At 45.7% G+C, this 26,517-nt stretch overlaps 1 protein-coding gene across 1 annotated transcript; it reads right to left on the bottom strand.

Moving 5' to 3' along the window:
• Positions 1-7,649: 7,649 nt before the first annotated feature.
• LOC115327318 (galactosylceramide sulfotransferase-like) lies at positions 7,650-9,747 on the bottom strand. The gene is made up of 2 exons (XM_029988307.3): positions 9,665-9,747; positions 7,650-8,880 (listed from the first exon to the last, which is right to left on the bottom strand). The coding sequence occupies exons 1-2, from the start codon at positions 9,745-9,747 to the stop codon at positions 7,818-7,820; spliced, it is 1,146 nt and encodes a 381-aa protein (XP_029844167.3). The 3' UTR covers positions 7,650-7,817.
• Between the last annotated feature and the right edge of the window lie 16,770 nt (positions 9,748-26,517).

Here is a 26,517-nt window from a genome sequence, read left to right as displayed (position 1 = left end):
GCTGGTCCAGTAATTATTTTTCTGTTTCCATACGTTGTAACCAATATTTCAAATTCAGTTCTAGGCGTATTGTCAAGTAGCATATTGATATTAAAATCTCCTCCAATGATTACGTTCAAGTTATTATCCCTACCAAATTTCAAAAGCCCCTCAAAGTATGCAAGGAAATTGTTAATATTGCCATCCGGCAGTGATGCCAACCTATTTTTCAAAAATACCCCACGACAGCGTCCAGAAAACCCTACATTACCCTACGAATGTTTCTTATTACCCTACGTTTTACCCTACGAGGCAAACCTTTGTTTAAATAATACTGTTGCATGGATTATGATGATACAGGGTAATATTAATACAGTACAAAGCGACAGGGCACGCATGCACGCGCATACCTGCGTTATTCTAGAACACCATGCTTGCATCTTGCATGTGCGCTGTGTAGCATCAGCACAACAGTGATGTAGCGAGCGCACAGACATCCCCAACCAACATGTTTAGTCGATTTGTCGTGAAATAAAAAAATGGGCTACGCGGAACCAGCACTCGCGGCGCCAGACAAGGCGGCTCATTACAAAAGGAAGCTAATCCGAACGGTATATTAGCTTCTTTTGGTGTACCGCCTAGGGATTCGTCAAACTAAGGTACTATTTCGACAAACCAGGCTTTTACACCAGGGGAGGATAGGAAACCGGCGGCTCCTCCGTATTCGCTAAAATGTCATTCGATGAAACTTCATTGTTTCGGCTTCGTTCGCTAAAACGTCGTTCGCTCAAGTGAACGCCTCCAGTCCCCGGGATGCACTCACTTGATTAGATGACGCTTTAGCGAACGCCCACGTTTCACCGAATGACACTTTAGCGAATCGTCGGACGCCGCGAAGCGGCGTTTTCGGGTGGGCCAAATGGGTTCACATTTTTGTAATGAGCCGCCGCAGACTATCGTCGAGAAACGGCGTAAGCGCAGCGCGGCCCCCGTTATTCGCTACAACGTCGATTCACTCAAATGTCGCTGTTCGCTAAAACATCATTCGCTCAAGCGATATGGACCCGTCCTGGTGGGCTCGGGATGGCTCCGCCTGCGGTGCCACGTGTTTCGCAGGTGTAACAAGGACCGCCGGATGGACCAGTCATCAAGAGAAAATCGGCGGGACCATTTCCACTGGGAAGATACCTCTTCTGGCTCGAAACTTCCTAAGCGCAACTCCACCTCCTCCCACCTCTCCCACTTGCTCTAGCTCTCCAATACATGCCTTGCACCTACGTCACATGATGACGTCAAACACCGGTATCTACCATGCTGGTGGTTGACTCGACGGCCCTTCGCAGCGAGAGCAATGGTAAACCGCGCCGCGTTCGGCTGTAGCAATTACCTCGTATCCCGATGATCGTCCGATCGTTTCGTCGGCATGACCCGCGAGACAGAGTAGCCCTCAAGTTATAGAAAGTACGAGCGGCAGGAAAGGGATGCAGCCGTGTATTATCGAATTTGCGGGACGCATTTCATAGCGGCGAACGACGGCACTTTTCTACCGTTGTTTACGTTCGCGCATGCCTTTGCATCGGCTTTTGCTCGTTCGTGGTGTGAATGGCCTTTGACCTTCGTTGCATAACGCCGTTTTCACGCTTCGAGCGCACCTTCAGGGCTCCCGCCGGAATCCGGGCGAGTGTCGCGCCGCGAGCCCGGCCCGAGGGCGATCGGTTGGCGGCGGCCCCTGTGTGCAAGCTCGCCGAGCCGCCGCCGCCGGGTCATCGGTTTGTGCCATCCGCGAGACGGTAACCTTTGCAAGGAGCGAAAGTATGCAGAGGAGCCGGTTAGGAAACATCATAATATAAGCCCTGAGACAATGAGAGTTTCTTGTCCGTTATTTGATTTACCCTTTTCTCAGGGTTAAGGTTATGACGGTAACATTGCGTTGTTTACCTATATTTCGCAAAATCGTAACAATTTTTCTACAAGCGACTCCTAGAGCCGGTCGTCAAATAATGAAGCGCGCAGTTAAGCTGTGTTCTTTTCTTGGCGACACGGCAGCCCTTCGCGTCAAAACTTCGTCGGCGGCATTTCGAAACTTTCTGCTCGTAGCGCAATCGCACCAATGCCGAAAAATTCCGCACGTACTGGATAAACGTCATCATCGTAAGCTCAGCACGTTTTTCTAAGTTCACGGTACCTCTGTTGAAAATGTGGTGCATGTTAGCGCATGTCCGGGCCGATAGCGGCATCCTACGCCTTGGTAAGCGCATCCGCGCGGTGTGAAGTCAACCACCAGTATGGTGCGGGGTCCCGTCCTTCCCTAGATGCTCCCTAGCGCGACGTCACTTGCAAGGCATGTATACTCTCCAACTTAGGGAGTCTACATACTCCAACTTGGATTCTTTCGTTTTGCATGATGTTGTGGTGTCGCAGCACACGGGTTGTAAAGCTATGCAAAACTTGCGCGGCAACTTTTTTTTTTTTTTTTCTTGCCGTTGAAGAAGCAACGTTTGAAAATACCCTACTTTTGGCGGGGAAATGGCCGGACCGCCCTACAGCCCTACAATATACCATAAATGCCTAAAATACCCTACAAGTAGGGTAATTACCCTACGGTTGGCAACACTGCCTATGACAAAGGGTTAGGAATTGTAATCTCTGGTGGCAGAAAATGCTTAGATCAGTGGTTTACCGCCCAACCGGATGGCAGAAAATGCTTAGATCAGTGGTTTACCGCCCAACCGGATGGCATCCGGTTGGGCGGTAAACCACTGATCTAAGCATTTTCTGCCACCAGAGATTACAATTCCTAACCCTTTGTCATAGTACAAAAGGTAGATAGAAAGACTGTCGCATGAAGTGCTTGACTGACTGCCTACCCGAGCGATAGCATGCAGCCGTGTTCCAGCCGGGCTGATTTATGTAACTCGTTTTTCTTGTAAAAAAGGGGAAGCCGTTTACAACTCATTGTAACACCGAATTAGAGCGCAGCTCTTGAGGAGGAGGAGGGAAGGGTACTGGGGGGGGGGGGTGAAGTGACCTTATGGGGTCACGTGACGATGCTGATGATGTCATCAGTGGCGATGACGATGCGGACTCCGATGACGTCATCAGCGATGATAACGATGCGGATGTCGGTGACGTCATCAGTGACGTCACTGACGACGTTATCCGTGATGATGACGATGACGATCCGGTGACGTCATCAATGACGTCACTGATGACGTCATCAGTGATGATGACGATGACGATGCGGATGCCGGTGAGGTCATCACTGACGTCACTGATGACGTTATCAGTGATGATGACGATGTGAATGCCGGTGACGTCATCAGTGATGATGACGTCATCGGGGAGGTCACGTGACCTCGGCGGGGGGTCACGTGACCCTGGGGGTGGTCACGTGACCTCGGGGGTGTCACGTGACTTCGGGGGGGGTCACGTGACCTCGGGGGGTCACGTGTCTTTGGGTGTCACGTGACCTAGGGGGTCACGTGACCCTGGGGAGGGGTCGCGTGACCTCTGGGGGTCACGTGACCTTGGGAGGACCTTGGGGGTCGCGTGACCTTGGGGTGACCTTGGTTACGCCGACGCCGCTCAAGCCGGGAACGGGCCCCTAAGAGCTGCGCTCTAAAATACCACAAACTCCATGTTTCGGGTCCTTGCCGCTGCAAAAGCTGTGCGCTGACGTCCAGGTTCTCCGAGAAATTCTTTGTGCTACCACATCTTCGCTCTCCAAATCTTCGACCGGGCACTTTATGGCTCCGTCGTCGCACTGCCAGGTTTTGTGAGTATAGGGAGTATTCACTGGACGCCATATTTGTGGGTGCTGTTTAGAGCGCATGCTCAGAACGAGCTCAAATCAATAGGCTGCTAAGACCGGCACTCTTGATGGTGCGGAATGCATGTTGCAAAATAGCTGTGGAAGCTCGCCATCAGCACGCGCTCAGTATTTGCGCACACAGCCATGGCCACCAGTGAATACTCCCTATAGAGGAGGTTAGGGTGCCTTAATATCCTTCTGTTTAGGGTGATGTTACCCTTTGTAGAACCCGATGTCGACAGCACGCGCTCATGGATGAAATACAAAGAAATCGACGAAAACAGAATGTCGCCATAGCACAGTTAGCGCCACAAACTCGAGCAGGGACACGCTGTTGCACGCGCTTCTGAACAAAAAATAAATAACAAACGTGTGGGACAAAATGGCGAGATGCCACCACTCTAAGCAAAGCGCATATGAAGGCACCCTAGAGGTTCACAGGAGGCAGGCAGCAGTGCTCTTGCCGTCCCGTGCCCTGCACGAGCAAAGCTGCAGCGAGGTTGTCGCACGCCCAGAGAGACGAAAGTTTCCTCGATGCATGTGTCAGCGGTGGTGTGTCTAAACTGACTGGTGAGAGCTCTTAGTGAGATCGGCACGTGCCGTCTTGTGCACTACACGCCCACGGTGCTGCCGTCTGCCTCCTGTGAACCAAAGTTTTGATGGCGTCACACCTGCGCCGAACCCGTGGTGAGATTAGGTGTATTGCGTTGTCTGCTCATTTAGCCAACGGGAAGTAACCCCCTGCCACACGGGCAACTCGAATGCCATTTACAACGAATGACATTTGAGCGGACGGCCAATCAGCGCGCGACACTCCGGGCGTGGCGCATTCCACGCGCGACAGATTGCGAGCTGATTGGCCGGTCACAGAATTTGGAAGAGACAATAGAACGAGGGTTAATTTACAACATCGTCCCCGGCAACGTGGGCCCGACCAAAATGAATCGTACACAGCCACCTAAAACGGCCTCGTCAAATCGGTATTTCATACTGTTGTAGACTGTGCAGGATCTCAGCACATTTTGCAGTCATGTGCGAATAGTGGATTTGGAGTTCGAAGCGAATGGTGGCCTTGACCAAATATTTTTTAATCATATATCAAATAGTTTCTCCAAGCCTTTCGCTAGTATTTCACCATGCTTAAACGAAAACCCAGCTGAACTCATGAAGTTTATTCCTAAGCTCCCACTTGTCCCTTTGTAAGCTAATGGTAATATAACTATACTCATGGACCGTGGCCTCAAAAAGTATGATGGCTTGGGAGATGGCAAGTAAGCGACGAAATTGACATAAAATTAAACCTATAGAGATGCCCAGCTATAGAATCTACAAATCTTGCTATATGCTAAAATACTTTCTTAAATTTGGAATAAAAAAAAATCACGAATGATGAAGGCAGGTTCTCAAGGCACCTCAGCCTAATATATACCCTTGCATAACAGCTAGTTTCATTATACAAATTTTACTGAAATGTAGATGTCAGCATTCACAAAGTTTGCGTTAATCTTTAAATACACCAGGAGTCCTAAACTTGTCAAACACAAACTTGAGGCCGAAGTTTGCGGTGCGTGCCGCTTGTTCTCGCGTGACGATGACACAGCGCTTTCTTTCGCCCAAGTCCAATCGGCTCGCTCCGCGAACTATCGCCTCCAACTCTGTATTTTACGAGCTTAGGGTTCCAGGTGAGCGCGAGAACCATCCTGCTTGGGTGTGGTTTTCTCACAATCACGATATTGCGATATTCATTCCATCATCCACCATCGCGGATGGTGGATGATAGATCAACTTCAAGGCCACAAAGGGCGGTTGGTCTCAACGATTCTAGGGCGGCAATACAAATACTCAGCAATCTGAAAGACCCACCTCCTATCGCCCACATTATCGCTTTCAAAGTCGAATCCTTAGAAAATAAAGGCTGGAGTGTAGCATTCCAGTGCCTGCCATCTTTTTGCGGAATCGACGGCAATGAAAGGGCGGACCGAATCGCAGCTCAGGCACATGAGCTCATCAACAGCCCTCTCCACGTGCCGAAGATCAATGAGGTCAGGCTTCTCATTGCACATGAGACGCAAAAAAAAAAACACCCTCACCCAGGCGTAGCCGGAGGAACCCCACCACCACCGGTTCTCACCAATCTCGGTCACCCAGAAGCAACCCTTCTTCACCAACTCAGAACTTGCTCAGCTTTTAAGGCCTTTTAGCTTTACCGCATTATATCCGTGGACAGCCCACACTCAGATATGCCAAGTTCCCGAGGATATAGAACATCTCATTTGTGACTGCCCCATCTTCGACGCTCAGCTTTCTTGACTCCTCCTTGAACATCGTCAAATAGGCGCAGCAAGACAGTTTTCGCACCTGCTTTTCCCGCCAGGTCTCAGGGGCATTGCAACGAAAACATTCGCGCTGCTCCTGACATTCCTGGAAGACACCGGTCTGGCTGACCTTCGTAGTCTACGATTGGCCTCAACATTTGCTGAACACACAAACAAACATCACTGAAATAGTAACCCAAATATTGGGCCAAAATGAATTTTTTGTGAAGTTTTTGAATTCTCAATTTTGGTTCTCACCGTGTTTTTTTTTTTTTTTTTTTAAGTGAAACTCCCTACGGGAAACAATGAAAAAGGGACGTCAGGGGAACGCAAGGTTTACTCCTTAGACTGTAGACGTCGCTCCCAACTGATTACAAGCAGTTTTATGGTTCGACAAAATATAGTAAGGGTGCAGGCGAGCTGGTGAATGTTACCTATGTTGAATAAACCTGATACTGGGGCAAAAATGAACATATAAGTCGAAGGGACAGAAGAGGACAGGACGACGTCTTAAACTCAGCTACCAGGTTGAACGCTATGGAAACTCGCTGCAGCACTCGCGTAGCAGCGCGAAACAAATGCTCGGCGTAGCCAATTTTAAACGGCCCGCTCGACCTGCTAGCCTGCCTTCCCTTGACGTCACAGCACTGAAAAGAGCGGGCCAATACCCGAATGCATGTCGAGGCATCGATTGTCACGAGCCCAGATCAAATGCGTACGCAGTCTTCGCGTCCACTGTGTGAGCAGCATTTAAATATTGTCACCGCAAAGCTCGATGACGCATTCCCGGAGATCGTACTGTTGCCATTGTCCCCACAGCTCCGTCATCAAATTTCGCGAAGGAGCAAAAGGCGACCTTAGAAGGAGAGCCTAAAAGAAAAGCTCCGCTTTCATCCTTTGAATTCCGCGGCGACGAAGACGCTTCTTGGTCAGTGGTGTTGCGTTCGAGTATTCTTGGGTCCCACTAAGGCCAGGAAGTTGGTGTAAACTAAGAAATATTTCTACCCAATGTCGTTGCACAGCCCCTTTAAGTAACCTTTTAACCGAGCACTGGTGCATTGCGGAGAAGCAACACCTGCGGATCCCGCGTCTCCGGGTGTTGCCTCTTTGGAGTGCACCTGTGTTCGAAAAGAAGCACCCTCACCGGGGCCTAACCCGCCGCGATCAAAACTTTGACAAACATGAATATCGCGTTTCTTTTTGATGCGAATATCTAAAAGTGTATGATTTGATGCTATTCGAAATTTCGAATATTCACGCAACACTAACATTCCGTAACGACGTGGTGATGCACTACAAAAAGGAGATCATTCAGAAAATGGTTTTCTTCGTTCATCAATTGAAAATACTAGGTCCAGTATTGAACGTGCTGAGATAGTTGTAAATTGCTTTATAATAGTGACTTATTTTCGTCATTGGCTGTTTTAACACAACCAACACTCAATTTTGCTATCTATGGTGTGCCCGAAGCCGGAACCTTCAACAACAGTTTGTTCACCTATACAAATGCATTTGCCCTTTATTTTTTGTAAGACTGTGGGTGCAGTTGTGAGCAAGATACAGAAACTGAACTAAAAATAAAAACTATAAACTGCTTCTAAATTAACTGTACACACATTTGCTCTTCCATACACTTTGCCCCAGTCCTTGGGCTTGGTCCTTTCGCTGTGTACTCTCGACGAGCTGGCACTTCGACAGTTTTCTGAGGTTCCCTACCGAGATATTCGGGAATGTAGAACCTGACTAATTCTAGCATTCTGTTTCTCTTTCACCAGCTCATGGAAGTCGAGTTCACTCATGGTGAGGTGAAGACATTCCTTACTCTTGTTTTTCAACTTGAACGCTATAACATCTTTCCGCTTGAGCTGAACCGACACGGCTTCCATGGAAACTTCTGCCTTGACGCACTTGGCGTAGTACGCCTTCCGCGCCAGCTGCAGCTCTTGCACCTCCGTGGCCATCCGATGCACACCGAACTCCCGCACTTTTCGTTCAAACACATTCTCAAAATGGCGATAGAGCAACACGTCGGCGTGGTTCAGCTCTGTCAGCTTCTGCTTGACCTCTGGCGAGAGGGCCTCCTTGTATTCGGCGTACCGAGCGTTGATCTTGAAAGCCACGACGTCCGACGTGTTCCAACAGAGCAGATGCTTCAGGAGGATGGGTGACTCGTCCAGCCGTTCAGTCATCATCACCAAATCAAACGCTTTATCGATTGAGTTGACAAAGTTTACTATTAGTTTAGGATTGGACTTCAATGGGCCGGTATAGCCAAGATCGAAGGACATCTGGTTGAATCCTAAACGTTCGTCTACAACTCGCTTTCTCGTAAGGGCACGCGTTAGGTTCTTGTCCTCCACAAACGCGCTGAGATTTTTCTTGTAGGAGTTCGCTAGGCGGCAGTAAGAGTACAGGGACTCGAAGAGGCTGTCTGGTCTCCTGAGGATCGTCACGTACATGGTGTCGCGCGGCATGACTTTGCGCATTTCGTTGCCGTCGTAACGACTATGGTGCGTGAGTATGTTGAAAGACATGTTGTACTTGGTGATGTCATCGATGAAGGATTGACGAAAAGGGGTTGGATGCCCGATGTAGTGGGTGAGGGGGCTCTTGGGCAGGACGAAGTTGAGGTCGTGCTTCATGCCGTAGCGGAGGAAGATGTTCATCAGCGTGGAGCTGGCGCACTTGTGGGTCTTGAGGAACACGATGTCTGTTTTTGGTCTGCATGCCGCCAGAGATTCAGAATGTTGTAAACTGGAACCATGCATAGGATACCTGTAGAAATAGAAAACGTTGAGAACAATTCTGATTTCTCGCTAGGGTAACTAAATGCAATAGATATTTGTAGTGTTACGTATGGAAGCAAACGCAAGCGCTGTTCGCTTGCGTTAGCGTTGCGCGTGCCGCGCTGCGCATGCGTACGCTCTGTGAGGAACCAAGAACGCTAATGGAAAAGCCAAAGTGAAGGGGGGCGCCGACTGCACTCTCGCGCACGACGCCGGCGCACTTTTGACGCCGGCTCCAACTTTGTGTTTGATCGGGTGTTCAGAACTCCTGCACTCCTACCCGTTTAAACGCGTACAAGAATGCTATACTCAGGATGATTTTGCAGACTTGCTAACTGCAGTATTTCGCTCTCGAATCAAGCTCATTCACATCACTTATACTTCGTCAACAACTTCGGTCTTTTTTTTTTTTTTTTTCACAGTCATGGACGCAGCAAGCTGAAACGATTGAGCGACGGCCGAAAGATACCGGTGGCACTCCCCCGACCCCGGACGCGCTCGCTCGCGATTGGATGTCACACGTCCGACGGCGCCCTCTGGCTGTGCCCTCTGGTTTTTGCGCGGTATCGTTAAAAATGTGCGCGTCGCGATCTTCGCTCCCGTTTTAATAGGAAAATTGAACGCATAATAGTCTAATCTTGTGTTTTTATGTATGCTTACAGGCTGTAGATTAAAATAAGTTAGGACGATACATATACGATCTCAGAAACCAATTTCAGTGTCCCTTTTTTGTAAGAATGCAGCTCTGCCTCGCAGGTTCTGCCTTCGCTCACCTGTAACGGTAGGCGACTTCCATCATGGAAATGAAGAGGAACGCAACGATGGTTGCCAGCACCCTGTGGAGATTGCGCAGCATGGCTCTCCCGTGCCCCTGCAAGATTGAAAAAGAAGGAAAAAGGAAAAAAGGAAGAAAGACACTTATATCAAAAGGATGTTATAAGCGTAATTCGAGAAGTGGTGCGTTTCTTTATAATATAAACTCTCGCTGATGCACATCGAGGGAAGAAAGTTATCGACTAGCCGGACTCACAGAAACACGTTATTTTCTGTGAGTTCGGGCGACACTATACGGTCACTGACATTCAGACGGCGAGTTGGGCTAGTTGGTTGTTCCTTCTTAAAGTTGATGCCAAAAAGAGCCAGGACAAGCGAAGAGATTCAGACTGGACGATAAACGAATTTTAACTAATTAGCAAACTAATCGTTACGATTACCTCCCTATACTATGTCCCCCTGGCCGTGTAACTCACCTGCGCAGACCGCATTAATCTAGCTTTCATGTTTCTCTTGTTCTTTTTCTTTATTTTTTAAGGTTTAAAAGCACCACCTCTCTCTCTATATATATATAGAGAGAGAGAAAACGAAGTCGTTGCTTATTTTTGACCACGCTTCATGCTTGGAATGTTTAATACCACGCTTATATGTATACAAACAGAATAACGTTATCTGAAAATTTCCGGGATACATATCAGGCAATTGTGAGGCTGCTATAATCTTAACCATAGTGTATTTATTCTGTGCCCATAAACAACCCGTAGAAATCTGTATTGTGGCATAATAAAATGTAATACATATAAAAAACATGCTTGAATACAATTGACGAATATATTAGAGTCACTGAGCTTATATGCGGCAAGAAATGAAAATGCACAACTAAAGGTGAAGAATCATATTGTGCAGGCTTCTTTTGGAATTCACGGCGTTGTCAAAAATGTCTCGGACCCCGTGACTAAAACTATTCACAGTTGTCTGCATTATTGATCGTGAAGGTAAAAAGTAAGAGCAGTCCTCTTAGAACGAGCAGGTACTTTAAATTCACAGTGCACACAAGTTGAGAGTCAATGTCGCTGCGAAGTATTCTGTGCAAAAATAATATGTCGCGATACAGCCTTCTGGCGGACAGACCTTGCAGACCGAATTTAGCAAAAAGAAGTTCATAACTACAGAAAAGCAGAAATGCACCACGGTGACGTTTCAGCATCTTGCCGAAACGTCACCGTGGTGCTTTAGATGTTTCACCTTAATGCACCGCGCGGTGCATTATGGTAAACGTCCCATAATGCACCGCGGTGACGCGGGCGTTGCATTATGGGACCTTTCCCATAACGCACCGCGCGGGAGGGCGGAGTGGGGAAAGGAGGATGGATGGAGGGGGAGGGATGAGGAGGGAGAGGGGGAGGGACAAGGAGGAAGAGGGGGAGGACGGGAGGAGCAGAAAGGTGTAGATGAGGAGGGAGGAGGGGAGGGTACGTATGAAAAGGAGGGGCATACCGTCCCCTTCCGTACCCTCCCCTCCCCTCTTCAAGAGCTGCTCTCTAATTCGGCATAACAGGGAGTTTAAACGTCTTTAATTTTTTTCAGTTGTTTAATTTCTTCCATCTGTTCTTTGACACTTTTTAATACTTCGTCATATTTTGTCGACATTATGCAAATGGCTGCTTCGATGCCACCAATAGCTTCTTTGAGATCTAAGAGTTCGTCTATTTGCTGTTCATGGACGCTAACATGGTCGATACGTCGACATTCAATGTTGGTTTGTTGGTTGCGCCATCCTTATTATTTGAGGTTTGACAAGTGGGGCAAGTTTAGATCTGACAAGTGGGACAAGTTTAGATCTGACCTTGGTCAGATCTAAACTTGAATTTGCTTCATCCATATGGTCACCATGGCAATCATATCTAACTAACAACCTTGAATCCGTTCAAAACAGAGGTCTTCGTTTTATTTACTCTGACTACTCCCCATACACTAGCATATCAGGATTACGCAAATCAGCTAACCTTGACTTACTTTCTTTACGTCGAAGGGTGTCACGTCTCACTCTTCTTCACAAAATCTTTTACCACAACAATCATCTAAAAGATTCTCTACTATCACCTCCCTACCGTATTTTCCCTCGTTTTGACCACTCATGTAAACTGCGCTCAATTACTTCGTCATCTGTCTCCTATAAAATGTCGACTTTACCATCTGCTATTGACGATTGGAACTCATTACCTGACCTCATTGTAAACATGACTGATACTAACAAGTTTGCTGCAGCCGTTAACCTCTTTCTTTCTGAAATACAAGTATAGATTACAGCGTGTTTTTATTAACTATTTTTGTTGATGTTTTTAGTGTGTTCACTCCCTTGTATAATGCCCCCTGGGGCCCTCAAGGAAAATAAATGATGATGATGATGATGATTTCCACGCGTTACGGTAGGTCTCGCCCTTTGTTTTTAATGTTGCTTCAGGGACTCCCGCACAACGACCGCAATGATACGAAACAGCCGAATTCACTACACGTAACGAACTACACGTCATCGAGGATTTCTTTTTGGCATTTCAAGCACAACGTATCGGTATCCTTTGATAGTGTACATAGACCAAACAACGGGCACAGCATGCATCAGCAGCGACAAGGATATAATTGCCTAGGAATGATAGTAAAAGCAACCTACTTGGAATGACGTACGAGATTATCGCTTGTGCAGTCGCTCGTCGCTGCTGCCGCCTTGCAAACGTGTGTAGACAATAATTTCAGCCCTTGCAGCATGGCTGCAAGCCTGCAACCCTTAACTTGCAACGCGCAGCTGTCAGGTACACGACCGCACAAAGACCTGTATGACGTTCATTCCGATAAGAAAGGGCAGGGGTAGGGATTGAACTATACGACGCACGAGTTGACAATGCACTACATAACAACGGTTAGTCGTGCGGGTAAATGTTGCGGATTAAATACGTCAGTGTAAAGAAGAAGCGCTCTCAAATACACCTACATGCATATAGGTTGTTTTTGCAGTTATTTCGACACCCTGTGCCACGTCGAAGCTGAAAGTCTTTTTTGAACCTTTCATCTGCTTCAAGGCTGAGGCCTTGAAGCTCATAGAGGACGGAAAAGCGTTTTTCGTGATTCCAAATAAAACTTCAGATAACTGGCAACTATAATTTTAAGCCCAAAGATGGATAAGTGTAGTTATTCTGAAGCGCAGCTTATTTATTGGCACTAGCTCAGCTCAGTCAGCTCATCAATCGGAGAGAGAGAGAGAGAGATTTTTAATAAAGTTTTTTTAGAGAACTTTTAAGTTTAAAGAACTTTCAAGTTCAAAGACAACTGTGTCAGCACGCCTTTGAGATCTTTATAATTGTGAGTTGGCATTTTGAGGGGCTTTAACTTGTGACGATCATGTGAACGGTCATGGGTCATGATGTAATTTTTGCTCGGTGTGACCACGCCGTTGGGCGTTTCTTCAAAAATAAACAGTTGACAGTCAGCGCTCCGTCTGCGTACATCTTGCCTGTCCTGTGTCGCTGTTCGCGCTGTTTTACCCGTAAACATGCTTCACCAACTAGCCCAAATTTCAACAGTATGGAGAGGAAAGCCGAAGTTTGTTCTCTGGCTGGCTATTCTGTAGGGAAAGGTAGAAGGGAGTACAGATGTTTAAAGTCAGAGTAATGTTACGCATACGCAAGCACATCACACGCACACACAAACACTCAGATGAACTTAAAGTTGATCTTGAAGGTCAGTATCTTCGACATATTTTTAGAGGTCTTTAAAGACAGTACGTTGTTGCCGCTAATTGTTCCACGGGCCCAGCATTTTTGCCACAGTAAATGGTCCTTGGTCCAGCTGTTGAAGCGTCTTTTTTATGTCTTCTCGTTGAGTTTCGTATCTTATGCAATCGCATGAGTCATGACAAATGCTCAATATCTTCCTTGCAGTTGCATATATCGCAGTTTGGGTTATCAGTGCTGCCAAGAAGGAAATTGTAACTTCTCGTGTAGGATACCCAAGTCGCAGTCTATGGTACGAGGTTCCTAGCTTTCTGGGTATGTTATCTGGTAAATGCGTAGCTAATTTTGTATGTACTATATATTTTTTGCTATTTCGATGTGTACGTGGTTGAAACTCCATTACCATAGTTTTTACTACTTCTTTTATGAAGCATTTTATGTCATTTTTGGTAAACGGAACCTTTGTGGGCTTTCGCAGATTCTATGTCCAGCCTCAGATGCCTTTTGTTTATTTCCGCTGATTCCGCTGTGGCCCGGAATCTATTGTAAAAATTTTTTGGTGTCTTATGTCAATGACTTTCCGTATGCTTCTCCTATTTTCAACTGAACTTTATTATTTCTGTATGGTTTCCTAAATATCATTAAGTATTTGAGAACGTAGAAGAATCAGTTGAAGTTACCCATTTTAGTTTAGTCGTTGTCTCTGCGATATAGCTCAATGCTAATAAAATACCGTAAGTTCCACTGTTGCATTCGCTGTTCGGTGAGACAGGTGTGCCATCCCAAGTATATTATACTGGGGAATTACAAAGGCGGAGAATGATAAAGTTTCAGTTGATGAGCCATCAGTGTAAGCAAAGGCACGGTTGTTGCATACATTAGACAGGTGGTGCTGAGTACGTTGAAATCGAACGGCTGTCGCGGTGTCCTTGATTATTCCCATGCCAGGTATTTTTTTTTTTTATTTATCTGGATAAAGGACATGATTCAAAAAGGAGGAAATGTCTCACAAATTCTGCCTGATTACTAAAGAAGTTTGTTTGTGCAATTTGTTTTCAAGGTTGAATTTTGAACTTGGTCTAATCTTTGCAGTGCTTCGTATGTGGTATTATTTTATGCTTAGTGATATGGGAAGGTGTATTTGGAAAGATTCCTGCGTTCTTAAAATATTAACAGACACAGTAGCTGTCTCAGCAAGCGAACCGCGGGTAGACGTTCCCTTCGGGAGATTGAAGCACACTTTTAGTGCAACTGCTTGTGCAGTTTGTAGTTTTTCATGGTAGTGTCACTAGCACATGTGAAGTATCGGTGCACTATATCTGAGGATTCCTTTTACAAGAGGGCGCTCTTAGGTAAGCATTGAGGAGCAGAAGCATCCACATGCAGTGCCAGCGCAGGCGTCCCAATACCCCGATGACAGCGCCAAATCTTTTCCTTCTACGGTTTGTCTCGGATGCCCAAGTAAGGTTTCGATCAATTATGACCCCAATATACTTGCAGGAATTTATGTATAATATAGGATGCCCTACTAACGGAATGATCTAGGTTCGCATTGTTTTTCTTCTAAATGCCATGGATGTTGTATTTTTCTGCTGATCAAGTGAGTCCCTGACAGCTGTGGCGGCAGCACACCGAACTGCAAGACTTATTATGACTGCTATCGTTGCAGGCCTCGACATACAGGGAGCACGGGCCGTTCATCAACACCAAAAAAGTGCAGCGATCGCCTCTGCAAGCGCTCTCGTCGACAGGCTGCGGTTGGTCCACGTCACAAGACTGCGTCACCAGCCTCCGAAGTGAAAAAGAACTGCTTCCCCTTTGTGCGGTTCACAGCAGTGGCGGCAGCACACCGAACTGCAAGACTTATCGTGACTGCTATCGTTGCAGGCCTCGACATACAGGGAGCACGGGCCGTTCATCAACACCAAAAAAGTGCAGCGATCGCCTCTGCAAGCGCTCTCGTCAACAGGCTGCGGTTGGTCCACGTCACAAGACTGCGTCACCAGCCTCCGAAGTGAAAAAGAACTGCTTCCCCTTTGTGCGGTTCACAGCAGTGGCGGCAGCGCACCGAACTGCAAGACTTATCGTGACTGCTATCGTTGCAGGCCTCGATATACAGGGAGCACGGGCCGTTCATCAACACCAAAAAAGTGCAGCGATCGCCTCTGCAAGCGCTCTCGTCGACAGGCTGCGGTTGGTCCACGTCACAAGACTGCGTCACCAGCCTCCGAAGTGAAAAAGAACTGCTTCCCCTTTGTGCGGTTCACAGCAGTGGCGGCAGCACACCGAACTCCAAGACTTATCGTGACTGCTATCGTTGCAGGCCTCGACATACAGGGAGCACGGGCCGTTCATCAACACCAAAAAAGTGCAGCGATCGCCTCTGCAAGCGCTCTCGTCGACAGGCTGCGGTTGGTCCACGTCACAAGACTGCGTCACCAGCCTCCGAAGTGAAAAAGAACTGCTTCCCCTTTGTGCGGTTCACAGCAGTGGCGGCAGCACACCGAACTCCAAGACTTATCGTGACTGCTATCGTTGCAGGCCTCGACATACAGGGAGCACGGGCCGTTCATCAACACCAAAAAAGTGCAGCGATCGCCTCTGCAAGCGCTCTCGTCGACAGGCTGCGGTTGGTCCACGTCACAAGACTGCGTCACCAGCCTCCGAAGTGAAAAAGAACTGCTTCCCCTTTGTGCGGTTCACAGCAGTGGCGGCAGCACACCGAATTGCAAGACTTATCGTGACTGCTATCGTTGCAGGCCTCGACATACAGGGAGCACGGGCCGTTCATCAACACCAAAAAAGTGCAGCGATCGCCTCTGCAAGCGCTCTCGTCGACAGGCTGCGGTTGGTCCACGTCACAAGACTGCGTCACCAGCCTCCGAAGTGAAAAAGAACTGCTTCCCCTTTGTGCGGTTCACAGCAGTGGCGGCAGCGCACCGAACTGCAAGACTTATCGTGACTGCTATCGTTGTAGGCCTCGACATACAGGGAGCACGGGCCGTTCATCAACACCAAAAAAGTGCAGCGATCGCCTCTGCAAGCGCTCTCGTCGACAGGCTGCGGTTGGTCCACGTCACAAGACTGCGTCACCAGCCTCCGAAGTGAAAAAGAACTGCTTCCCCTTTGTGCGGTTCACAGCAGTGGCGGCAGCGCACCGAACTGCAAGACTTATCGTGACTGCTATCGTTGCAGGTTGGTTAAAATTTTTTACTACGTTCATACCTTGTTGGTGCATGCCGCTGCCGACACCGTCTACTTTCAATAGCTGAAGTTTGGCTGATGTTTGTCCAAAGTGTAATAGAGAAGTGTCGAATATTGATTCAGGGTTAACATGCTTGGAGTGCGGATACGCTTATCACCTAAGTCCCTGTTCCGGCATCTCCGAAACGACTTTTCGGACAAAAGGCAGTGCCTTACATAAGTTATGGCGGTGCCCAACGTGCAAAGTTGTAAAATCCCGAGGTGAAAGCCAGGGTGCCAAGGAGGAAAGTGAACTTAACTTAGCTGTCATGTTGGCCTCCATCAATGGAAAACTAGATAGCTTAATGTGCCTAAAGGAAACTGTCAGTGGCATAAAAAAATCGATGCAGGTAATGCCGGACAAGTACGACGAAGTGCTCAAGCTGTGCTGAGCAGAAAAGGGAGACAAAACATTTGAAGAAACTAGTAGAAACTCTGGAACAAACAGACTCCGGCGGGGAAATAAAAAGGCTTAGGCAGGAACTGAAAGAACTGGAACGGCGAAGCCGAAAACAAAATCTAGAAATTCACGGAATTCATAGGACTGACAACGAGGATGTGCTTGCCAAAATGAATGATGTTGCAAAAAAACTTGAAGTGGCAGACTTAGATCTCAACGAAGTGGCCGCTATCTATCGCTTATCATCCCGAGCAGATAAAATACCAGGCATCATTGAACGCTTCGCTCATCAGACAATCAGAGATGAATGGCTCAGTAAACGGCAGATTCTAAGGAAGTCAAAAGGCGATGCTTACATTCAAGAAAATCTAACCGAACAAGACCGAGCCCTTCTTTGGGAGACAAAAGAATGGGCCAAAACAACGAATTATCGGTACGTATGGTACAAAAACGGCCACGTCCTTGTGCGCAAGAAGGATCGCGAGCAAGTGCACGTGATCAGGTCTGTGGATGAATTGGAGAAGCTGGTGTGATGCCTCATGTGACACGCACTCAGTTTTAAAATGTTAGTATTTTTTTCTTTTAAATGGATGGCACGGATAGTTTATTGAATAAACGGAACTTTATGTCCAGTGACTATTTTGTTCCTTCGAATGTGAAATCTTTTTTAGAAAACGAGTATATCGATGCTCTTAAGTGCTTTCATCTGAACGCTCGATCAGAGCGAAATAAAACAGGCGAGCTTGAATTATTTTTTGATCAGTTCGAATTTTCGTTTGATATAATTATGCTTTCAGAGACGTGGTTTACGGATAATACAAACGTTTTAAATTTACCAACGTACAACAGTTACTTTTTAAACCGCACAGAATGTCGTGGCGGGGGCGTTGGCCTGGTAGTAAAGGCTGACATTTCCTGTGAGATGCTATCTGATTATTGCTGCGTTCACAAAGACTACGAGATGCTGTCTTTACTGATGGGAGAGAGCATTATAGCTGTCTGTTATCGCCCTCCAAGCGGGAACTTGTCTTCCTTTTTTGCTTACTTGGAGTCTTTTCTTGAGTTGGCGAATGAAAATAAATACAACGTAATCTTGGGAGGCGATTTTAATGTTAATATGCTATTTGACACGACATGTAAGTTACAATTCGATGCGTTAATTAAATCAAACGAATGTGAAAATATGATAAATACTGCTACAAGAATTACAACGGAATCATCCACTTTATTAGATCTATTTATTACAAGCTGCCATACATCATATATCAAATCTGGCGTAGTGATAGCTGATATAAGCGATCACTTGGGTATATTTTTGTGTATAAAGAAAAATCAAACTATAAACATAAAATATAATGATCAGTTAGCTATACAGTTTCAGAATGTAACGCCTGATAACATGAACGAATTCAGACAAAAACTATCTTGTATGAATTGGGACTATGTCCTTCATGAAACGAACGCAGATAAAGCATATGACTTGTTCTTGAAGAAATTCAAACAACTATATGAAAGATGCTTTCCGTATAAAAAATTAAGCACTCGTAGAAAAAGTCGTAAACCGTGGATTACAAAACAATTGCTCACAAAAATTTGTACTAAAAATGCGTTATACCAAAAAATTTGTAAAAACAAAATCACTCCAAAACTAACAGTATTTAAACGTTATCGAAACCAATTAAACAAAGAACTCCAAAATGCTAAGAAAATTTATTTTTATGACTTTTTTCTTTCTTGTAATAACAGAGTCGACGTTGTTTGGGAAAAACTAAACTCTGTATTGGGTCGTTCGTGCGGAACAAAATGAGTTTTAAAGATAAGCCACAATGATCAAGAACTGTCAGGACAAGCATTGTCATATGCGTTCAATGACTATTATGTAAGTCTAGTTAAAGAACGTCCAGAGTCAGATGCTTGCAAATACATAAATGCTCGAAATAATGAATTCATGTTTCTTATGCCTGTTACGGCTTCAGGGGTAATATCTGTCTTTAATGTACTAAAAAATAGCCAAAGTTGCGACTCCGATGGATTGCAGATCAAACCAGTTAAATACGTAATTGATCTTATTTCTCTTCCCTTAGCACACATATTCAATCTCTGTTTCATAAACGGTGTGTTTCCTTGTCAAATGCAGCTAGCGAAGGAAATAAAGGAAAAGGAAATAAAGACGAACTGTGCAATTATCGACCCGTTTCAATTCTTCCTGTTTTCTCTAAGGGTTTAGAAAAAGTTATACTACTTCGAATGACAACATTTGCTGGTAATAATGACTTGATTAGCTCGTCGCAGTTTGGTTTTCGAAAACATCGATCCACAGAACTGGCTCTCCTTGCGCAAAAAGAACATATACTTAGAATTTTTGAAAAAAAGAAACTCACTCTCGGCTTATTTGTAGACTTTACTAAAGCGTTCGACTATCTAGATCATAATTTGCTACTAAAGAAGTTAGATATGTATGGATTTCGTGGTCATGTATCAAAACTACAACGTTCATATTTATCTTCCCGCAGACAGTATGTTCATATAAATGGCCACTCATCTGAAATAAACCCAATTGAATCAGGGGTTCCCCAGGGAAGCATTCTCGGGCCATTCTTATTCAATGTATGTATAAATGATATCGTAAATATTAGTCACCCAACTCATTTTTTTATTTATGCAGATGATGCAGACTTATTGGTTGATGGTGATGATGCGTCGGAGCTTATTGAGTACGCGAACAAAACACTAGAAAAGCTTAGTAGATGGAGTAGACATAATGCATTAAAAATAAACGCCGTTAAGACAAAAGCAGTTGTATTCCGACCTAAGAATAAACATATTAATATTACCAAGGATATTTTTATAAATTCTTCTCGGATAGAAATTGTTTCCGCGTTTAAAACTTTGGGCGTTGTTTTTCAAGAAAACTTGTCATGGGACGACCATATTAATCATATCTTATCAAAATTATCTAGCATCGTCGGTATTCTCTGTCGTCATAAACACACTCTAACACTTAGAACAAAGTTAATATTATATAATTCAAAATTTTATTCACATTTAAATAACGGTCAACTCATATGGGGCACTACTACCTATACCAACCTCCACAAAATCTTTATGTTACAAAAAAAGATATTAAGAAGTATCTCTAATGTGCCACTAGAACATCCAACCGATGATCTCTTTAGTAAAATTGGTGTGATGAAAATTTTTGATTTATATAAATATCGTTTATGTGCAAGGTATAAAATAGAAACAAATTTATCCCAATATTACATTCAAAACTTAGCGAAGCTAACAAATAAAATTTATAGATACCCAACACGAATTAAGGAACCTTGGGAAGTACCCTTTTTTTAGAACAAACTACGGCCACCAAAGTTTAAAATATACTTTGCCGACTACCCTTAACCAGCTTAGTGGGCAGGGTATTGAGCTAAGCAATATATCGGTGAGCATCTTACGGGAAATGTTTATTTCAAATGTTTATTTCGAGCCACATTGTCCGCAATAAGCGCTAAAAAACTCTTGAATCGATATTTTCTTTTGCGTTTATTTTAGTGATGTCCTAACGTTCTGTGTATGTTTTCACTATTATGTAAATTGTATCAATGTGCTACTTATCTTGTATAGCGTCAGCTCTGTTTTCTTTTTGTGAAGTCTGTCAAACATGTAGTACACATGTCATGTTTTAATTTTGTATAAATCTTTGGCGCCTGCATCGCGACTGCTGGTATAGGTGGCTCGGGGCTCGTCAAGCTGCTTTTACAGCTTTTTTCCCGTGTCACCTTTTCAACATTGTATTTCGTTGGAAAAAATAAAGGTACTATTATTATTAATAATCGTTGTCTAACCAAGTGTAGAGCTTGTTGAAGCCTACGGGGTGGTGTCGGACACTGCTGGTTCGCAAGCAGATGCCGTCAGTATAAATTATTGCCGCTACATTTGCCAGAATTACGTTTACTACCGATATCAGTGAAATGTTGAAAAGAGTTGGATTTAGTACCCCACCTTGGGGAACTCCTCTTGATATTGTGTATTTGTTTGTGCACTTATTATTTGTTTTGATAAAAAAAATTGGCTTCTCTCTCAGGTAGCTGTGTATCCAATGAATCATTTTTCCTCCAATTATTACATTGTTTTGAAGCGGTAAGTATAGCTTCGAGTTTGAGAAAGTCGAACGCTTGTTTGATGTCAAGGAAGATGGCAACTGTAACTCTGTTTTCTGCATGGTTCTCTTCGACAAAACTGACAAGGTGAAGTATGCTATCACTAGTAGATCTTGCTGAGCGAAACCCAGTCATTATTTCTGGGAGTATAGTTTTTTGTTTCAAAGTACTAGTTCAGCCTATTTTTAATTTTTTTTCTAAGATTTTTTAATGCAACTTGTAAGTGCAATTGGGCGAAAAAAGCTATACGCAGTTGAAAGTTTTCCTCGCTTTAGAATAGGTATAATTTCGGCTTCGTTTCATGTATTTTGAAAGTTGCCGGTCTCCCATATTAATCAGTTCAAAATCTCTAAAAGATTTTAGTTTTTACATTGTGGTCGCGAGTCAGGTGATTGAGTTTCATGCACAACTGTTATGCCCAAAAGCTATCTTGGGGTAAATTCGTCATTACCCACTTTAGTGACCGGGCGTCTCGGTTGTAACAAAAAGCCAGCGACACCCTAGGAATTTTCCTGAATAAGTAGTTCTTTAATGTTGGTTTCAACTCAACAGATGGCGCAAGCGGCAATAGAAATCCCTAAAGAACCTGGTATTAGGTGTATAGCTTACTTCAGTCAAAAACTAAGAAACGTTGACTAAAGTCAAGAGCTGCTAATTTGAATATGCGATAATAATCTTGATGATATTAACACCATACAGGTTTTAGAGCGCAGCTCTTAGGGGCCCGTTCCCGGCTTGAGCGGCGTCGGCGTCGGCGTAACCAAGGTCACCCCAAGGTCATCCCAAGGTCACGTGACCCCAGAGGTCACGTGACCCCTCCCCTAGGGTCACGTGACCCCAAGGTCACGTGACACCCAAAGTCACGTGACCCCCGAGGTCACGTGACCCCCCCCCCCCCCCGAGGTCACGTGACCTCCCCGATGACGTCATTGTCACTGATGACGTCACCGACACCCGCATCGTCATCGTCATCATCACTGATCACGTCATCAGTGACGTCACTGACGACTTCACCGGCATCCGCATCGTCATCGTCATGATCACGGATTACGTCATCAGTGACGTCACTGATGACGTCACCGACATCCGCATCGTCGTCGTCATCATCGCTGATGACGTCATCGGAGTCCGCATCGTCATCGTCACTGATGACGTCATAAGTGACGTCAATGACGACCTCACCGGCATCCGCATCGTCATCGTCACTGATGATGTCATCAGTGAAGTCAGTGATGACGTCACCGGCATCCGCATCGTCATCGTCATCATCACGGATGACGTCATCAGTGACGTCACTGATGACATCATCGGCATCGTCACGTGACCCCCAAGGTCACGTGACCCCCCCAGGTCACTTCACCCCCCAGTACCCTTCCCTCCTCCCCCTCAAGAGCTGCGCTCTAAATCGGTGCTACAGGGAGTTGTAAACGGCTTTCACATTTTTTTTTAAGCTTTACAGATTTGTTTTAAAAAAGCCGTGAAAGTTACACTTAGGCGGTTTGTGAAGGTGAGTTGTACGGCCAGTGGGGACATTATCTGGGTGGCTAATCTTTGCGATAAGTCAGGTAATTAATTAAAAGTTGTTAATTAACGTTCTAATTAGTGAAAATATACATATGGTTCCAATTAGAAACTTACGGAGCGTCATCGAAAACCACTAAACAACTTTTTTTTAGAACGACTTCAAGCTCGTGGGAAACTCGAGAGCGCGCCAAAATTACCACTTGTGAAGCAGGCGCAAAGCTAGCAGTGGCGGAACGCGGAGGATTAGATTATCATCGCGTTTAGGCGTCATCATATCAACTAAGGTCAAGCTACCTGAACGCCGAACGCAATTGCAAATAGTATAAAGTTATAAAAAAAGATGGCCATCAGGGTTCATGATTTCATGTTTCTGCACCCTTGACAATCATGGCCTCACAGGAGTCTTAAGGTCAAATCACTTTTGTTATCATAAAGGTATTGTCTGAGCTTGTTTACAACGACTTATATCTACAAAAGTTACCTGGGCAAACAATTTCTCAAACGTTATATTTTGCAAGAAGAGTGGTTGCTTGGGCGAGTTGGTTTGACATCTTGTGCAATCTTGTGAGCAGCAAAGACGAGGACAAAAGGGAGAATAGGACATGACAAGGCGAACTCTCCACTGATTTTTATTGAATACGTGTTCCGGTATTTAAAGTCTGAACCATCGTCACAATGACATCAAACAAAACAACAAAAGCAAAGAAACAACCATACCTCAGCATGATTGGGGAAAACACTATCTCGTTCTCAGGAAAACCAGTTCCTTCTCCGATAACACAATCGACAACAGAGCAAAACACGTGTTAACGTTCACTTGCATTTTCCAATTTTTACACATCCATTCAACAGTGGGGTACAACCGCATGTCCTGCAATGCAAGTCAAGAAAGCCGCCGTTCCATTTTCGCAAATTGTTATTGTGCTCGCGAAGCCGATCATTTAGGCAGCGCCCCGTCTGTCCTCGTCCTTGCTGCGCACAAGATTGCATAGAATATATTCTGCAATAATTAAATAGCCTTAGGTCGTACTAAGTCATGAGAGGGTGGTTTACGTTCTGGGCAATCAAGTAGTTTGATTATTGAGTGACGTATTGACTTCTTTTTATCTCCCAACAACGGCGTGATATTAATCAATGTGATGCCTAGATCTGAGATTAATGCTTTTGTTCAGGAAATTCACAGAAAAAAGAAAAAAAGAAACAAACAAGAACTGCGAGCAACAAACAATAATTAAGTATTGAGTGATCTTTGAATGATTCCATCACAGCGTCTAAAGAAATCGTAGCTTTAGTGAAAACACTTTGAGTTCGTGGCAGCATTTCTTGAAACATTACCGATATTCGAGCAAAGACTGCTAAAGCCGGACTCACATGATGCGATTTTTCTTGCGATTTCAAAACTGCAACGTCAGGGACTTTTTTTCTGCCACACGGGAAACGTCGCAACTGCCAATGTTATTAGAATAGCTCCGTTACGGAACTGCTCATAGACGCCGCATGCACGAGCAGTACCCCCTCACTCACCACGACTCGCCCAGCGACGCTCGACGCGCCGCCAGACGGCTGCTTTGATAACTGAATCAGGATACGTACGTTTCAACGTTACTAGAAACGTAAAAAACCAACGAAAAAATTTATTTTTGTAGTAACTTTTATTGGAGTTTAGTACAAAATAAGGGGCGCGTGATGTTTTCTAAAATCTTTATTTTGCAAGGTTTTGCGGCACATTTAATATTGTTTTCATACAACCATGCCTCAGCGCTGATTTCAGGTAGCGCGTCCCGACCAAGGCTCATCTGAACTTCGGGGCAAATTCGCGGCGCGGCCGCAGGGGAGACGGGGGTGGCATCCTGTAACCCTTTCCACTCTATCTGTTTCGGCTCCGAAGTGGCCGATTGAAGCCAAAATAGATGTTGCGTGCAGTTCCTCAAGTGACCGCTGCAGGATAAATGGCGGCGTTGTGATCGCCATTTGGCGCTTCAGCTGGGCTGGACTTCCTCTCCGGCAGCCGAACGGAGCGGACGTGTTTATCGTGTGCTTCCGCCAGCGCAACATTTTTCAGCGAGGTACCTCGGCGTTAGGCATAAACCTAGGCCTAGTGCTCCGCGCCTTTCGTCAACCATGGAACCGAGCGTGCAGCGACAAGCAGAAGAATGGCGCCATGAAAGCAGGATACACCAGTATCTCGACGAGCTACAAGAGAAGGCACTCAAAGAAGATTTTGTGGAAGACAAACGCTCCTCCCACAAAGAAGGGAAATAGCATGTGGTGGGCCTGAAGAAGCGGCAGAAGAAACTCATGCGGGAGTACAAGGCTACCACTACAAAAGGAGGAAGAAAGACGTACATGGTCGTTATTCGAGTACGAGACACCGACCTGAGAAGAATGACGTACGATTCACTCGCAAACGCGATCTACCGCGCCGCGAAGGTTCAGACATCGATCGCCTGCACCGAAGACGAAATCAGCATCAACGCCAAGAGCACTACCGTCTCAATACACACTGACAGTATGGCGAGGGCAGAGCTGTACAACAAGATTCAGGAACTCAGCTTTCAAGACAAGACAGTGGGGGCCCAGGGACACAGCACAACGCCGGACAATCTCCAGGCGAGTTGTTGTATCCGAACTCATCGCTCCCGAAAGTTAAACCAAAGACGAGAAAATTCTAGAACATTTTATTCACCGTAATCCGCACGCTAAAATTGTGGATGCGAGGAGAATGGGAAGAACAACATCAGTGCTCGTGACACTGGGGTCTTTCGATCCACCCGGATACCTCAAGTTTATGGGGGGCAGACACCGCTTCCACGACTACATGGAGAAGAAGCAAGCGTGCACAAAATGCTGGACGCTAGGACACAGACCGGACACGTGCATCTCATCGATTGAGGGGAGGTACCCCAACTGCGCGGAGTTTCATGAACACCCACCAAGAGACTAGGAGTTCGCACGGAATACACGTGCACTCCAAAGTGCCTAAAATGCGGCAAGCACCACAGGCAGCAGGGACTGCATGGAGAGATTCAAGCCGCTCAGCATTTGGCAGGAATCCAGAACGGAGAAGAGAACCCCTCTCCCCAAAGAAGAGGACTTTGTCAGCCTCACCCCTGGCAAAGTAGACGAACCCAAGTCAGTGCAAGAGAAGAGCTATGTGCAAGCCCTGCAAAAGACACAAGCTCCGCCGCAAGGACAGGACACGAGAACTGGAAACGAGACCCTCGAGAAAGCATTCAAACAACTCCGGGAGGAATTAACACAGCTCCGGGAAGAGCGGCAAAGATGAGCGCGTAGCTTTTCAGAAACAGCTCCGAGCGGAACGAGCCAAGTACGAGAAGGAAATCAACGAGCTCCGAAGAAAACCCAGTAGTGCAGAGGTTGGAGACAAGCGAGATCCCCGCCGGGCCGCTGCCTCGGCGCCAGTGACGTCAATACCGACCGAGGAGATGGCGTATGAAGTAACACTGGAGAACTCGCAAGGAACTACCTCGTTTCGAAAAAGAAGACAAAGGTCGGAATCGGAGGCATCAGAGCTCTCCCTGGCCGACACGGAATCTGTTAAAGTACGGCGCGTATGCAGCCAAGGGGACTGTAATACCAAGCATGCCCTGATAATGCAACAGCAGAAAGAGATGCAAGAAATGCTTCGCGCCTTCATGCATTCAGTTGAAACAAAATTCCAAAGTATGGAATCTCGAATTGGAAATATTGAAGCTCGACTCAAAAACACAATCATGCATCAAAATGGACGAGAAGAATAATTCTGTTCAAGTATGGCAATGGAATGGCTGTGGCCTCAG

The sequence above is a fragment of the Ixodes scapularis genome, unplaced genomic scaffold, assembly GCF_016920785.2.
Source record: "Ixodes scapularis isolate PalLabHiFi unplaced genomic scaffold, ASM1692078v2 PGA_scaffold8__174_contigs__length_109621045, whole genome shotgun sequence".
NCBI lineage: Eukaryota > Metazoa > Arthropoda > Arachnida > Ixodida > Ixodidae > Ixodes > Ixodes scapularis.
Note: the sequence above shows the minus strand (reverse complement) of the source record. Positions and strands in the feature narration are given on the sequence as shown.

Bases quoted from the DNA above. Each gene is read 5' to 3' on its own strand.
- LOC115327318 (XM_029988307.3), bottom strand. From the start codon at position 9,747: ATGCTGCGCAATCTCCACAGGGTGCTGGCAACCATCGTTGCGTTCCTC. The intron at 8,881-9,664 runs GTGAGCGAAGGC...CTATTTCTACAG, and splicing joins GAAGTCGCCTACCGTTACAG to GTATCCTATGCATGGTTCCA.